We start from the raw sequence: 17,365 nt of genomic DNA, 5'->3' as shown, positions 1-17,365 counted from the left end.
GCGGTTGTTATTTATACGTTGATAATTTTTGACATACTAATTGAAGATTAAATGTACTTTTTTCGCTTCTTCAACTTCTCAAATCATTAGAAACATAATAAAATCTTATTACGCAATTTAAATTTAATTTATCTTAATATCTTAAATCTCAATTAAAAATCTTGCCATTGTAAGCTATATTACATTTAATCAAATCGTGTATTTAATAATGAAATTAAAATGATCGTTATGCAAATGTATGATTTTCGAGAATTTCACGTTTAACGAACGTATCATCGCGTAACTTTATGTCACGAACGTTGATTTACGGTAGCAAACACCTACTGTGCCGGAGAATCCATTAGCTAACAAAGCGAGAGGGACATTATCTGAGTAAAACTGACAACTAATTAATGAAAACGCCGAAGCGCCGGAACAGTAGTAGAGCCGAAACCATTTGAACGGTGGCCAATTACACATGTACTTTTCGGGGAATGTTGAGGTCGACTAACGTCATCCGCAAATACTCCCACGAAGTGCCGCAGCCGCATCGGGGACCCTACGACATGCGTGGCCGAATAGTGATCGAAAGAACGTGCGTCAGGTGATGGCTACGTAAAAGGAAGAGATAGAAACAGGGCGGATACGGTATTAGAGGTGTGCGCACGGCAGCCGTCGCGGCGGGTTAAAATGGGTAGGGATGAATTTCACCAGGTTAATAATACGAAGGTCGCACAGGGATCCTAGACCCTAATTTCACGATCTCTGCGCTTAATGGAAGGGACAGAAACCAGACAGAGCGGGGCTCGGACGAAACCGAGTGGTATCGCTGAAATGCGTATTCGTCGTTGAAACAGACTCCTTTTTTTTTTTACGCTTTACGTGCGTCTTTCTCGTCGAGCTATAGGGGTAGTCTCGAGCGTAAAAGTCACGTACAATAACGTTATGTGTACCCGCGATGTGTCGCATGTGAATTGTCGGATAATGACAGGCACTCATCGACGGTGCCACATCACCTTTGACCGTATCGCCGTGAAACGTCATATAATGTCGCGAAGCGTATATGATATCCGGGATTGCTTAGGGCTCCGCAGCAGCTTTAATCCGTTCATGGGCGCGTTGGCTGGGGTGGTGGCGAGGCTAGACGCGGAGAGCGAAAGGGAGTAAAAGAAAGAGAGAGAGAGAGAGAGAGAGAGAGAGAGAAAGATAGAGAAAGATAAAGATCGAGAGGGAGAGAACTACCCCGTCCGAGTCTGTGAAAGAGGGGTAACACCGGGGAGAGAATGCGCGTTGTATTAAAAGCGCCGGCTCTCGCCGCGCAGCGTGGGAGTTAGTTCTGGTGAGGGCGCCAGGCAGCTCACTCACCGAAGCTAACCCACCGTCCCAACCCTTCGATCCTCCACATCCCTCGACCTTCGACCAACAAAGCAACCACATCCACGGCCGCAAATCTCTCCTCACCGTCATTCGTGTCCGTCGTCGCATCCCGTCAGTCCGAAAAAGTCCCTCCCGCGTGAGAGAAGGCAACAGTTTGCGAGTATCGTGTCCGCGTCGACATCGACGACGACGACGACGACGACGACGACGACGGTGGCGTTTGCAGCGAGGGTGCAGTAGCGAGAAGCGGTGCTGTCGCGCGACGAACCTAGGTCGGGAATGGAGTGAGAAAGAGAGAGAGAGAGAGAGAGAGAGAGAGAGAGAGAAAGAGAGAGAGAGAGGGAGAGAGAAAAAGGAGAGAGAAAGAGAGAGAGGGAACATTTCTCGTCGCTCAATGGAACACCGGCGCGGCCGGTCGAGATCGGCGACGTCAGCACGGCAAGTCGGGCAACCGCGGGAAACAGCCTTTAACCTTTGAAATATCGCCGTGCGCGCGATTATAGTCGGAGAACCGCAGATCTCGAACTTCGTATCGTGGAAGACCGGAGTTAGAGGCAAGAAGAGGGAAGAGGGAAGAGAAAAAGTGAAGGGAGACGAAATAGAGACGGACAGTAGTAGCATAGGGAGTGCAACACCCCCTTGGTATTGGGGAACGGAATCGACAATCTGGAAGAAGTATCCTCCCTGGTGGTACCTCTCCGATCATCGCCGCGACGATTTCATACACAGAGATAGATAGAGAGAAAGAAATACAGACACGCATACGTAACACGCGCACGCAGATATCCAACGCTCGCGTGCGCGGGCGCGCGCACGGCATCACACGCCCATATGAACGGCCATACGGAAGCGGAGCGTGTGAGAGAGAACGACGAAAATGTCAGTGAATGAATTGCGCCCCGTCGTGTGTGAGCGGACGACGTCGTACGTGGTATGATTGCACGGGGTGTCGCTACGTCGTCGGGACAGACATAGCTCTTTTCGTAACGCGCTTCGATCGACGAGGGAGAGAAGGACCGAGCGTGATGCACGACGTACGTTGCCGAACGTCAACCAGAAACTCAGGTGTCCGTTAAAAGAAGAGCGGAGCGGTAAAAGAGAAAAAAAGAAGCGGAGGGTGAAGGACATTTCGGAGGACACATCCTTCCTTCCTTCCTTCATTCCTTGGCAGCGTAGAAGGCGCCGCGAACAGTGCGCCGAAGGTGAAATCGCACGATAAGGCGAAGAGACGAGGAGAAGAAAGAAGAGGATAAGAGCGGAGACACACACACACACAGAGAGAGGGCGAAAGAGAGGGTGATAGGGTCGGAGAACATCACGGGACGGCGCGACGCGGAGGGAGGAAAGGTCGAGATCGGTGGGAAAGCTCTCACGCGGAAGGAAGAAAAAGCGCACACGGCAGGCACACGGCAGACGAGACACGCGGCGGCGACAGAAAGAGACAGAGAGACAGAGAGACAGAGATCAAGAAGCAAGTATTATCACAGTAAAATGCCCCGCGCATTAATAAAACACTGCACCTCCTATGTATCTCGATGAACCCTCCCGCGCGCGCATAAAATCTCTATCTGTACTGTTCACGCGGGGCCGTCTCGCGCCCCTGACATATCTCTACTCTCACTACTACATACATATGCATATATCTCGGTGTACCTCTTTTTCTTCTGTGCCTTTGTTCTAAACATCTCTGTTGTGTAAACACCTGGTCCCGCGTCTCGCACCGACAACAAACGCGCACCGCTCTCTGCCACGGCAAGCCTTTGCTTTTTGAACGTTTTTCGGGGCACCTGTTGATACGACCGACCTACATACCATACTAGCTGCTGTCTACATTTATGCTCTGTCACCCCGTCATTGTCGTACGACCGATCGGTCATCGAGCACGGTATCTCCGAGGTTGGTCCGGCGTTGGTCTTCTCCGCTCGCGCGAGTATCGTCCGCGGACGCACGAGACGCAAATTTTATATCATACGCGCTACGTCGTAGTTTTCAGATCTGATCCGAATCACAAAATTTTGACGCGACCTGAATCGTATCGAGAGAGAAAATTATTTCGCTTCTTTGTTTCATCCCTGAATGCCTATCAGTCATTACGCGATCGCCTAATGTAAGTTTTGCGAAATTTCACGACGATGACAATTACGTTCGACTAGTATTTAATTATATCGCGAAAATTTTTATAAAATTATTGAAAAATCGTGTTTTTTATTACGATCGCAAGGTGGAACTTGGACGATTAGGCGCGATTATTTACAAACGAACGCGATGATCATCTATTATCGTAATTGCAATCGCCTCGCTGGCGACGTAGCTCGGTTCTTCGTGTTGCGCAAAGAAACATACGCTCGAGTATGTTCGATGTACGTGAGGAGAAAGGGAGATAGGTACGTAAAACAGAAAGAGAGAGATATGACGAATGGAAAAAAGGGGTTGGGCCGAGCGAGAAAGAGCAGATGCAGAAAGAGAGAGGCAAAGAGAGCGGCAAGGTAAGCGGATAAGGAAACAACGCACTCTGAGGAAGAGGGTTCTCTCTCTTTCCGGAGAGACGATGTAGCTTTATCGGCAAACGCGAGCGTTGGGTGGCACGTCGACGTTTGGTCTAAATGTTGTTTAACACTCTCAAGCACCTTATATACGCATCTATGAGCACGCACGATGAGCACCTCCGATACCACCTCCACACGTCGCAGCACTCTCTGTTGAATTATATCCTGAGAAAACAAAAACCAACAAAAAAAAAAAAAAAAAAAGAAAAACCACCACAAATCTTTTTGTGTTCCTGGCACCTACGGTCGTAGAATATCGCACGTTATTCTTTATTAACGACCTGATTTCAGGACGGTCGGTACAGGACAGGTGTGCGCTTTATCACGAAGGGAAAGCCAAGGTCGCGGCTACTATCATGGACTACCGAAAGTGAAGCGTATCGATTAGAGGAGCGAGCATAACGCAATCAAATGTCAAACGTGATACACCGTGCGCTCGAATCGGCAACTTAACTCCGATAGAGAGACAAAAAGAGAGAGATAGAGAGGTCTGTTATTTTTCCGGGGCCTGACAGAATTGTGGGTCCCAGTCTGGGACATGCTAGAAAGAGAAAGAGAGAGAGAGAGAGAGAGAGAGAGAGAGAGATCACCCTCTCGATACAGCACGCGTAGCATCGTTGCGTTTTCTATGCAATAGCCGTCGCTGTGTCAAAGTATATCGCCGTTCGTGATTTTTTATCAAGTTTATCCTCGATCTCCTATTCTTCGCCCCCTCGATATCAATCGACCGCCCCGAATCTCCCACCCACCTTACTGCACGCACACTTACACGCGCATATACAGACACACACACACATACATATATACACAGATACACCTACACGTTCCATCCTCAGCTTCCCAGTGTACCGCGAGTTCAAACGAAAAGTCGGCCTAACTCAGAATCGCTACAGACGTGCCTTTAGACTGGCAGTGAGTAGTAAACAGCTAAAGAGAATAAAAACACAAGAAAATTTAAAAAAATATATAAACAAAGCATATCATTGCTGTTCATGTAGGTCAATTATAACACCACGTTCAACCGTATAATCGGGTGCAACAAAAGTGGTGGACAAAAGAGAGAAGGAAGAAAGAGGGAGATATATATATACGTAGATACATATATAGAGAGATAGAGAAAACTAGAGAAAAAGAAAAGAGGGAAGAAGAGAGAGAGAGAGAGAGAGAAAGACAGAGAGAGAGAGAGAAATAACGGAACGCTGCTTGAAAACGTTGATGATTTGTAAAATGGCGGTTTGCATGTTCTGGCTTCTCACCTATGTGGGACAGGGACTGGATCTGGCGGTGGGCAATCGACCCGTGATCATACAAGTGCAAGGCACACAAGGGCTCGACTATCGTCACGGAAGCGGTAGCAGCATTAGAAAGAAGAGCGAGCTGAGCCCGGTAGGAAGCAACCTGTTGCACCTCAGAATATACCCTACCGACGGCAGTCCCCACATGCGAGACGATCTGTCCAACTGGCTGGTATTGAACGACGAGCCGCGGATAACGTCGTGGTCGCCCGCCGGCATGCTGATCGACGACATGGTGAAGGAGCCGCGCGAGCTCCAGAACGTGTTCTTCGCCCTGTCGCCCGCCATGCTCAACGTCCTCTATTCCGAATACGTGACGTCGTCGCAGTCCCATGCGATCGCCGCGACCGAGCCTTATATTCCTCATGACGAGGGTAACAATCAGCTGATCGGCGGCGGCCGTCAGCGAGTGAAGAAACGGCGTATAGGCTGTCGGCATCCGCGAGGTCCGCTCAGCGTCCTGCCGCCGATACTGGTGTGCGACGAGGCCGGTAGAAAGACCACCGCCGCCGCCGCCAACGTCCTTCAGGAATCCAGACAATCCAATTACGACGATCTCTACGCGGAGCAGAGATTTAACACTGCGACGAGTACGAAGACTGATCCCGCGGGCGCCGAGGCCGGCACCACCCTTAATTTACCCACGAACGGCGGCTTCATCCCGAAGGCCTTCGCCTACGAGACTGGCAAATTACCCGGTAGCAAGCGGAATCAGATCACGGTCGGACGGCGTTCGATCGACGCGCAACGAGAGTCCCCGGGACACCAGGCTCAAGCGTCCTCGGTGTCCTCGGCCGGCGCGAGCATCGCCTCGCATCTCATGCTGAGGTCCATCCGGGGAAGCATACAGTACGACGTGCCGCAAGTCGGTAAGTGATATCGTCTCATTTATCACTTATATATTCGCGAATAAATCAGGAAAACTGCTATTGCTATACAGAAAATATACATGCAATGACACAAAATTCAAATTTTTCAAAATTTTCCACAAAAAGAATATTTATATAAAATTATTTATACAATAACTATTATAGAATTATAAATTAAAGAATTATTTATAAAAACATATTATTTTTGGATACATTATCATATATTATCATATATTTTGTATGTGTGTGTGTGTGTGTGTGTGTGTGTGTGTACCAGTTTCTATTCTCTCTTAACTGATACAATCAAATTTGTTTTTATATGTCTATTTTCTTTTCTTCCTTTCTATTCCTTAAAAAATTTTATAGAATTTTTAAAACATTGCGTTGCAATTTCGTGAGCAATTACATAAATGAAAGATTGGCTGTATTGTCTGCGAAAGATCAGACATAATTTATATAGGCTGTTTACTAAACTCCGTTTAGAAAATACCAATCCATTAATCTGCTTCAAATATTGTGATATTTTTAAATGCCCAATTCTCTCTCTCTCTCTCTGATAATGATATGCGGACTTTTTTTTTTCATGCACGAACACATCTCAACTTTGGTCAAAAAATAACTCTCTGTCTCATTTTTACGCGTAAAAAAAATGATTAGATTAAAAGGAGTTGAAGAAGTTTGATTTATGTGAAATTGGATAATGCGATAATTTTAAAAATGGAAGAATTATTGAAAAAAACGGATTTACAATTATTTTTCTTCCGTTTCTTTCTCAATTTTCAACATTACAATAGTTTACTGATTTAATTAAGCGCTGAATAGATAGTTGAATAAAGCATCGAAAATAGGAAGAAATTTACTTTAACGCATCTTAATTCTGAATAAAAAACCCTATTCCTTGATTTTTAATTGCTTGTCACACATGAGAATTAAAACGGATGGATGAAGCTAGACAAGAAATTCACGATTTTACAGAGTAACAAAATTTTTTGATTTCAAATACCAGAAATATATTTACAAGATTATAAAATAAATTTGTATTAGTTTTCTCTTTAATTCATCCATTTTTAAATAATATAGATAAAGAATTCAAGTGATTTAGGAAATATATACTATTTATATTTCCAAAAATAAATATAATCTTGATATTTATAAAGTGTCAAAAGCCCATTATTGAAATTTTATATATGCATTTCAAATAAATCTCATAAAATCCTTGTAAATCTGCATTCGTGGAAATAATACTTTAATTTCCAATGAAATATGAACTGAACAAGAGTGTATGCGTGTAATGAATACATACGACATGAGTTATATGGCCAAAAAGGTTTATAAATCCAAATGAAAAGCGTCCGCGTGCAAAAATATAGACAAAGCGCTTCTGCAAATAAAGAAAAAGTGACGAAATGCTATCACACGACACGGCGTGTCCGCCGTGTCCCTCCCAAATTTATTGATCCAAAGGAAAGCTGACGGCGAATCCTACGACAAGGAGAACAGGGTACATCCTTTTCTATACAATGAACATTCTTCGGTAGAGTCTAGACGTTGTTGAGAAAACGTGAGAAGCATGCAGAATGTAAAGAAATATTTTTTTTTTTTTCGTTGAGAGACTTCTTCAGAATAACCATACACAAACTCGTTTTTGTAAAAAGGGGACTGTTATAAAAATGTAAAATAAAGTATGGAGCGTTGTTTTATCCTGTACCGATCTATTAGGTCACGATATATAAAGCGATAAAGATAGCTCATGATATACTAAATGTTAAGCGTCCATTTTTTTCTAAACTAATCGCAATCAGTTTACAATTTGTGTTGAAAATTATACGCATTGACCCACATATTCTCCTCCGCATACATGCATTTGCATTACACTTACTGCTTAACAATGCTCATCCTACGCTTTGAATAGAATTTTCTTATTAATCAAGCAACACAGAGAGAATCGGGTAACCACATTTAGCAATTTAGCTCCGAATGTATTGAGCATACAAGCTTTTGAGATGCACTATTGTCGGGTAAATAATACAGAGTATTCGTCAACTCGATTTATATTAAACACACGGTGAAGATACGAACTTGTAATGTATATGTTTAGATTAAAATGTATATATGCTTAGATATTAATGGGATATTAGATTACAGAATATTGTGCACACTTGCCGTAATTAATGGCCGATCAAATTTACATTGATTTGATCATCACAATATGTAAAAATTTCTATATCGCGTAAAGATGACTTATTTTCCTACATCTTTCAATTTTCTGATCCTTTGTGCGCAATTATTTCAATTTGATCAAGAGAAGAGAGAGGAGAATATCGGGTAACATCAATACATTTATCTATAATAATTTTATTATAATTTATTATATAATTTTATTATTTTTTATATTCAATATAATTCTAGAAACAGATTCAAGGAGAATTATTGCGATTTTTATTTATAGAATGTCCAGTCTCCGAAGACGGAATGGAAAGATTCGCTTGTCCGAGTGCGGATAGAATGGGTAGATATCATTGCATCGACGATCACGTCCTGTGCGACGGCTTTGTAGACTGTCCCAACGGCGAGGATGAAGACAGACGTGATTGCATGTTTTACAAAACCGTGAGTACAATTATGATAATTTTTATTTTCTTTACACATTCCTTCTAGATATACAGGAGAGAAATCTAATTATTTATTTTTAATTCCTTTTATAAAAAAAAAAAAATTGATCAAGATACACAACGATACTTCTTTTCCTTAAACTTGATAATATATTTTTCACGATGTATTTTATTGCCTATACACTCTCTTGTGATTATGTTTAAAATATATTTTGAAAACGCATATAAATTCTTAAATAACACAAAATTCTAAAAATATCGCAAGCAAATCTGTAAAAAAAAAGTTAATATGTATTATTGCACGTTGAATATCTTTTCCGATATTTATTTACCAATATAAAATTTTGTGACTCTTTATATTTATCATTTTGTGATATTTACAATCAACCACCGATTTTGTATTTCACATTTATAAAACAAAATTCGATTGTCAATGGAGAGTATATCTTTTCAAACATGATTTTTATTTTAGTTACTCTCTTATATTCTGTCATTTAGAAAATATGAAATAAATATACTATATATTCAGATCTTAAGAAAGAGAAAAAATAAATGCAAAAAATGTAAAGTTCTGTTAAAAGAACAGTAATAGAGCAGATACTAAAAAAGAATATATGTTAAAAGAATTATATTAAAGAAACTTTCTCTTTTCCCATCAAATAAGTTAAGTTAATAAAGTAACAAAGTAATAAAAAAAAAAAAAAAAACTAAATGGCAAAGTATATTTAAGTAGATAATATAAGTAGATAATATATATGCTTTAAGCAACTCTGTTATGTTTTTCCAATAATATCCAAACAAATCTAGGAAAAGAATTTTTGTACGTTCGAAAATGCCATTTAAATTTGCATACGCTGATTGATAAAATACGTAATTATGTGTATTCTGGATTCTATGTAAATCTTTGCTGAACTTTTGTAGTGTGACTTACCTTATAAAGTTCAAACGAAAATGTAGACGTGTATTTGCGCTAACCGTGGGTGTAATATCAAGAGCCAATTTTCTATATAACTCGCTAGTAGCATTTTCCGAAGCATTGAAAATGAGACAAAACACTTTTTAATAATTTGTACATTGTCTCTTCACACGTTTGGAAAATAGCGCGAATATCGATAATTTCAGATTCACTTTTACAAGCCCATGTCAAGCGCACGAAATGTCAATGATAGGAACAGGGACGGAGATCCTAGTAAACTAAAGTATATATGTACGACAAAAAATACTTATTAACTTTTTAAAATATAAATATAAATATTTATAAATTTCTAATGATAATGCTTGAATTTAATTAAGATCACTTTAAGAATAAATTGTAAAATTAAATGGCTAAATGATAAAGTATTGATACTATACACTGATATTAAATATTAAACTTTCTTGATAGGGTTTGAGTTACGTGAAGATAAATGGTGGAACTATCATATAAAAAAATATCTCAATTATTAATTATAAATTAATTACAGTTGAATGTGAGATACAAACAACGTGTAGAAAGAAGAGTGAACTGTTATGGATAATCCATAGCCTTCGGTTTCTTTCTACTAATGAACGGTACGCTAATAAACGATATAATCGCATTCCGATATGTTTCAGACGAAAGCGCATCTGGACGTATTAGCGGACGCCATACTACGATGGGCGAGGGGACGCTAATTCCTTCTTTGTTGACGATGAACCTCCAATCTGTACATAAAATCACAAGTCTAATACGTCTACTTCTTTATATATATTCATCGATATCTTTTTCTCCTACATTAATCTATTTTCCGGAAACTGTTTTCTCTCTATGTTGGGCGCATAGAGATGTTCATATTAAAATCAAACTCAGGGGAACGTTAAGATGAACCGTCTCTCTCTCTCTCTCTCTCTTTCTATCTCTATACCTCACTCTGTACTTCTCCCTCTCGCTCTCTCTATCTCTATCTCTATCTCTTGCTCTGTGCCTCTTTCTGTCCTTTTCTCTTTCTTTCCCAGAAACGAATACGGCCGCTCGAATTAATCTCCGAGAGGACACGGCATGGTTCTAACTACATTAAAAATCGGTTAGCAAGGTCTATCTCGTAACCAAGATATCCTCACATAAAGTACAAATTATAAGGTGTCCGAACTTTTAGGATGTTATAAATAAAGTTCGTAAGAGAGTTATGGCATTTTAACGCCGCTGTGTATGGCGCACGAGAGTACCCGACTTGAATAATTTCAGTTCTAAGCATATCTATACCAGCTAATATATACCACACAGATGATGTATTACGATTTCATATTGAGCGATTTCCGCGAGATCGTACTAACTCTTTAACGACTTTATTTTGGTATACAATAAAGTAATTTTGAAGACTGAGAACTATTTACTTCATTCCCAGAGTAAACACGCGGCTTCGCGCCGAACCGATAGGAACGAACGATATCGTACCGTTTGGCAAGGAACGGGCACGTGTACCTAGAGATTTCCTCCTAGAGTACTTCCTAAGAGATTGTAACAGAAATGTACTCATGTTTTTAATCAAATCACTCCGCAAATGACGTTAACGCGTATATAAAATAAACATAATAATTAAAACTCAATGTCGATCCGGTCTTCTGGTACCGACACGAAGAGACGTCTCCTTCGCCTTGTGTGCACGCTCCATGTTTTTTCGTCATCGATATATCTCTAAATAATTAATTTATTTCGAATTTATGGAAAGATGTTCGCGAATAAAGACAAAGTAAATGCTTTCATCAAAAAAAAAAAAAGAAAAAAATGAAAAAAAAGAAAAAAAGAGACCCTATGATGATTAATTGCTAATTGCGCTTCACCAAACCAGCTCCGAAGAGAATACCGAGTTAGGAAATATTTAGAAATTTATTAGAAAGCCATTTGCTGCCGTGTATACACTTTGCGTTCTGCGATATTTATTTACAAGCTATTATCACACGTATTCTCAGAAATTCACAAATATATGTATCGATATTGCTGTGAAATTGACGAAAATGAATTTCTCCTATGTTAAATATTTGATGTCCAAGAATTATGACTTAACGGTAACATAATAATACATATATGTTCCAACTATTACAGGTAGTTTTGTATTTTCATTTTCCATACCAAATCAAATATTAATTATTGATTAAGAAAATATTTGGTGTTAGAATTACATAGCTCGTATATATAGAAAGATAAATAAGGAAGAATTTTTATATATATTAAGTTTCAAACACACTCCCTTTCCCATCTACAAGCCATTTCCAAAAATATATTACTTTTCAGGCTTTTCCTACGTTTTCACAAAATAGATTATAGAGTAACTATAGGTTTATATAAACGTATTTTTTTTGCCTTTCTAAATATAACTTTTATCTTAATAACAAGCATTTATGTTTTGTAATCATTTTCTGCAAGAAACATAATCGATATGCTTTCATTGCTTTGTTAATCACATGATAAACCTACAATTGCACATCTATTCTTATTACAATTTCGAAGAGCATGTATTAGATTGCGAATCAAATATTCGACTAAACACTATCATAGAATCTAAACGCTTTACAAAAGACTGATTGCTAGTCTTAAATGTTGCAAGATTATCAAACTACAGATCATTCGTTTCCAATGGTATTATTCGCGTCGTAAATTGTATTTCTTGTGGAAATACAGTTCTTCCGTTTGAGCATTTGGTTTTACTAGAGTTATTACTTTTAGTGGGACACTTTCTATAACATCTTTGTCATTTATATACACAGGAATTCGTTGGATATCCGAATTGTTGTTTAGAGCTAAATATTTTATAGGTTGAGTAATATTTTGTAGCATCACAGAGCAATGCTGATCGTCGATCACTTTCGGGTACGTATATGCATTATGTTTTTGCAGTAACAATAATGGTACATCACTGGATGAATTAATACAATTATCCATGCTGCTATTATGATCATCATGTAAGATTCTGGGTTGCACAGCTCCTTTATGAAAATGATGCGCTTGTGAGACATTATGTTGACATCTGGTAGAATCCAAACATTGTCCTTTGCAATGACTTAAATTAGCTCGATTCCTAGCGCGTTCTATGTCTGCTTTACTAAATATTTCTTTACATGTAGATTCTCTAAATCTTTTGTCGGTTTGAATATTCTTACGGGGGAAGTTTAATGTTGACGGTATCGCTCTTGCGTTGACACTGTTTAAAAGAACATTTTGGTTCCGATTGTGTGGATTTTTCTGTAAAAGTTCTTGTTTGACATCATTCTTTTCACATTTATGTAATTTGGTTTGTTGAGATGATGTTTTCGATGATTTTACATTGAAATTACAAGGACTTGCGTCTCGTAAGTAGTTAACTGCATTATAATTATGTGAATGAAAAAGATGTTTTTTTACTTTCGGCAAAACTTGTTCTTGTTTTCGAGCTAATCGTTCGATATATGCATTTGTATTATACGAAACTTCAAAAGTTTGCAAAGAGTCATCGAATCGACACGATTTGTTTCTTCCATCTAATTTGTTAGGTTGTATATTTATGTCAAACTTTTCTGCTAGTGACTCTTGTGAATCTTTTATTTCCATTGATCCATTCTGAGGCTTAAACGTTTTTGTTTGATCATAAAAATTCACAAATTGTGCGTTTATTACACTAGGCGTAGGACAATTTTCAGATGCATTTGGGAATTGCATTTCATAAGATTCTTTTGTAATATCGCTATAAGGATCTGTATTATTTTGCATCAAATGGAATTTGTTTTCTTTCTGAGATGTATTTTCTATTAAAGGAAATTCGATTGTGTGATTTTTTCTATATTTAGGAATTTCACAATCGATTTCAAAAATTGAAGTCGAATTTGGTGATATTAGTGAAACATCTGAATATGTACAAGCTTGATATTCCTCAGACAGATCAGGTGATTTCACAGTTTCCAATTTTTGTTTATTTTTTTCGTGTAAAAGTTGTTGACGAGAAGAATCAACATAAGCATATCTATCGTTATCTAGACTTTTATTATTTATATTGATTCCAAATTGCTCATATAATTTTTCTACATAACTCTTCTTATAGAATAAATCTTCATCATTCTTCTGTACAGAATGATTATCCTTAATAGCAGTGACATTATTATGTCGATGAAGAATGACAGGTCGTTTAATGTTCTTTGCATTACACTTATTTGTTCTGTTGAAAATATTAATCGGCGATTCTTTGCCAGCATAATCTTTTGATGAATATTTCTTGGCAAGTAACATGGAACCGCTGGAAAAAGGCGAGATTTCTGCGTGTTTCGTATTATCAATATATTGTGAATTTTCATGATCAGGAAAATCGACATAAAAATTATCTTTGTTATGTCGTTTATTTTTCGAAGGATGATTAATATAATTAGAATGCTTTCGGATAGAATCTTTTTCATTCACAGAATTAAAACTTACTGCTCTCTTAGATTGATGAATATCTGCTGATTGTTTTGAATATTGATTATCGTTATTCTTGCGATTTACTATACAGTCATTTGTATCACATACTTCCAAAATATTCTGCGATGAATAAGATATAGAATCATAAGGTTCTATATTATCACTTTGCATAAAATGGATTTTATCATCTTCCTTAGGTATCTCTTTTAAAAAAGGTGAGATTGTGCGATTTTCGCTATGTTTAGGAACTTCATATTCGATAGTCGAGGTCGATTTCGGTGATATTTGCGAGTCATCTGAATATGTACATTCTTGATTTTCTACAGACGATTCAGATGATTTCATAGTTTTTAATCTATTCTTTCGACGTAAATATTGTTCATGTAAAGAATTAGAACAAATATGCTTCAATTTTTTAATTATTGTTGTGAAAGGATCTAAAATCATTACAAATAATAATTAATGATAAAAATTTTAATGATGTATAATCAGGTTACAATAATTATTCTGTATATAACATACCTGGTTGATTTTGTAGAAAATCTCCAAAACTTATGGCAAAGTCTGTTTTGCAGAGTTCTTTATACTGATTCATAACCCTATATGTATTTTTACTATCCTCATGTGTTTGTGTTCTGTTTTCATTTTCTCTATTTTCTTCCATAAAATCGTCATTTTCAAATATTCTGTGAAATAAATATTTTATTTTATAATATACAATCCGTTCTCTTCCTTTACTGGATCTCATAATCAAATGAATGATAAGATAATTTATAGCTTTACTTACTGCATTTGAGTAGCTTTTGGTTGTTCTTTATCATTTCGAAACAGTTTTTGCTTATATATGCTTTCTTTTTGAGCAACATATTTTGATTCATTATTAACATTTTGTTTTGCAATTTTATCAGAATCAAAGTTCTTGAACAAATTTTCCTCACTTTTCTTTTTAACAAGATACAGCTTTTGATTTTTACTGCAATATTAATATATACAATCTTTTATATATATATATATATAGTTATAACATTAATAAATGTTATCTGAATGAACAAATATACCTATGTTTCTTTCCCAAAATGGGACTTTGCTCCAGGATACTGCCTGGTGTCGAGAACTTTAAACTATTTTTTACAAAGTTCTTTTCTGGTGATTGTTTAGTAGTTTCATTATGGGTTGAAAGCTCTTCTTTATATCTGTAAAACAAGATGTGTTCAATTTATATTTACAAAACATTCTTTTAGACTTCAATTGGTAATGCACTTACTTGAATTCTGGAGTGTCGCCATTAAAAAGTTGTAAAGCATCTGCTTTTAGCCGAGCTTTATCAAACAAACTTGCCGATGTTTCTGTTATAGAATATTACAATTATTAAAACCTTATACTTTTATTATTTTGTTATTGCAACATATAAATTTCAATATAAATACCTTTTTGGATGTCTTTGCTCTTTGCGCCATTTCTGTATATGCCAATAGCCTGAAAAAATTATATAAAATGTTTATCTATAGATGCAATGGATTTTGGGGATATAGTTAATATCAGAATTAATAAAGTTATATACAGCTCTTGGCAGAAGCCTGGTACAAATTTTTGCTTGTCTTTGTCTATCCTTATCGCCATTTTTCCCCACATTATCCTGTAAGAAATTCCTACATATGTATATTTCAATTATACACAAAGATATCATCGTTAAAAGTATTTTATATATTTCAATGGCCTCTGTACAATAATATATTTAAAAAATTTATATAAAAGCTTCGGTGATTTTTATACATAAATCTTGTCCTCTCTTTCTCTCTCTCTCTCTCTTATCTTTCTCTCGCAAAATTATGTAGAGTTGTAATAAAATTATAGTTATTAGATTTTTGTGTAGATATATTTTTTCACACAGTTAAACTTCTTTAATAACAATATATTATTAACACACAATGTAATTAATTTTTGATCAAATATAACTATATAAAGGATCATAATTTATAAAAATTAATAAATAATAAACACTTTCTAATACTTCTGATACTTCGCGTTCTGACATAGATTTTTAGTACTGGTTGTTAGTTAAAGCAAAATACAATCTTTATGTCGACACTAACCTAACACTATTGTGAGGAATGTAATAACATATTTATACCATGATATCGATCCGGTGCTTCTTAGATTAGTCTTAATTATTGCTGATTACACACATCTCTACAAATGCAATTAGCTTATGAGTCATAAAGAGTTGTAATAATTATACGTACTACGTCTCACGTGTCGCATACGTGCACACGCGCAAGCACGTGCTGGCGCGTTTCACGGGTCTATTTACTACGCATTACTACTACGCGAGGGAAGTTGTAACTTGTAACCAGCGCCACGATCGATACGAATGAACGTATACGTATAATGAATATCTTTCAGTATTGCAAGTCTATATCGAAACACATGCCGGATTCGCGAACGACGTGATCCAAATACATATATCTATGCGTTTTCCCCTCTTAAAGCTTGTATCAATTATCGAGGTCGATAAATCGTGCCGAATATAAAGTCTCGGTTTCGTGGATCATCCTCTTTTTTTAGAGCGGGATCGGGGATCGAAAGGAGATTACGAGGATGCGAAAAACGCGTCGCTGTAAAACATACCAATTTCTTCTTGGCTTTTAAGATCTTCGAATGTATTCTGTCAAGGTCCTTTCTGCATCGTTTTCGTTTCAGCATTTCCCGATCAATGGACCTTTGCATGATCCTGCCTATCTCGGTGTAAGATCAGATTGAATTTACGAGTTACATATCACACTCTGTGTCACAAATAGTTACAAAATTTGCGGTAACAAACGCGAACGCTGTCTCAATGACGACTGACGACCGCCTTCGTATATATTTTCGCTTCTAGAATAGTACAAAAAGAGACATTCCAGTCCTAGGATACAGGAACACATACTGAGCAATACTGAGACGTATACTATACTATCAGTTTATAGAACTCCAAGTTTTTTTTTGTGACGTCACGGAAAAGAGAGGATGTAGAGGGAGGAATGTTATTTATTATTTCGCTGTCTTTGTATGTGAAAGGTGAAGCAATGACGAGGAATAAGAAGCGTGATATGGTGGAATACTTTGTTTTTCGGGGGAAAAAGAATTTTTATTTACGGTGAATATAAAAAAGACTATTAATCATACACAGCATATTCGTAATAAGCATTCAAATATCTGATATTTTTATATTAATTTTTCGTGCGGGAAAAGATACTATCAAAATATATTATTTTATAAAGAAACAAATATATACATCGAGTTATTTATATATATTTAAAATAAA

General features: G+C 37.3%; 2 protein-coding genes across 2 annotated transcripts; one reads left to right on the top strand and one right to left on the bottom strand.

Annotated features, from left to right (window-relative positions):
* The first annotated feature begins 1,689 nt into the window (after positions 1–1,689).
* On the top strand, positions 1,690–11,421 carry LOC115234388. Its single transcript, XM_029805436.1, has 3 exons — positions 1,690–6,066; positions 8,516–8,676; positions 10,272–11,421. The coding sequence occupies exons 1-3, from the start codon at positions 5,118–5,120 to the stop codon at positions 10,329–10,331; spliced, it is 1,170 nt and encodes a 389-aa protein (XP_029661296.1). The 5' UTR covers positions 1,690–5,117; the 3' UTR covers positions 10,332–11,421.
* A 130-nt stretch (positions 11,422–11,551) lies between these two features.
* Positions 11,552–17,025, bottom strand: LOC115234378. The gene is made up of 8 exons (XM_029805422.1): positions 16,690–17,025; positions 15,623–15,697; positions 15,489–15,537; positions 15,326–15,407; positions 15,120–15,254; positions 14,849–15,034; positions 14,584–14,747; positions 11,552–14,498 (listed from the first exon to the last, which is right to left on the bottom strand). Exons 1-8 carry the CDS (start codon positions 16,786–16,788, stop codon positions 12,277–12,279), a joined length of 3,012 nt encoding a protein of 1,003 aa, XP_029661282.1. The 5' UTR covers positions 16,789–17,025; the 3' UTR covers positions 11,552–12,276.
* Between the last annotated feature and the right edge of the window lie 340 nt (positions 17,026–17,365).

The sequence above is a fragment of the Formica exsecta genome, unplaced genomic scaffold, assembly GCF_003651465.1.
Source record: "Formica exsecta isolate Colony F162 unplaced genomic scaffold, ASM365146v1 scaffold108, whole genome shotgun sequence".
Taxonomy (NCBI): Eukaryota; Metazoa; Arthropoda; class Insecta; order Hymenoptera; family Formicidae; genus Formica; species Formica exsecta.
This window is presented reverse-complemented; position numbering and strand designations above follow the sequence as displayed.

What these genes read in the sequence shown, in the direction of transcription:
- LOC115234388 (XM_029805436.1), top strand. Translation starts at nt 5,118, where the DNA reads ATGATTTGTAAAATGGCGGTTTGCATGTTCTGGCTTCTCACCTATGTG. An exon ending in GTACGACGTGCCGCAAGTCG is followed by an intron (nt 6,067 to 8,515) that starts GTAAGTGATATC and finishes TTTTATTTATAG; the next exon opens with AATGTCCAGTCTCCGAAGAC. An exon ending in ATTGCATGTTTTACAAAACC is followed by an intron (nt 8,677 to 10,271) that starts GTGAGTACAATT and finishes GATATGTTTCAG; the next exon opens with ACGAAAGCGCATCTGGACGT.
- LOC115234378 (XM_029805422.1), bottom strand. Translation starts at nt 16,788, where the DNA reads ATGCAAAGGTCCATTGATCGGGAAATGCTGAAACGAAAACGATGCAGA. An exon ending in TAAAAGCCAAGAAGAAATTG is followed by an intron (nt 15,698 to 16,689) that starts GTATGTTTTACA and finishes AATTTCTTACAG; the next exon opens with GATAATGTGGGGAAAAATGG. An exon ending in TTTTCTACAAAATCAACCAG is followed by an intron (nt 14,499 to 14,583) that starts GTATGTTATATA and finishes TAATGATTTTAG; the next exon opens with ATCCTTTCACAACAATAATT.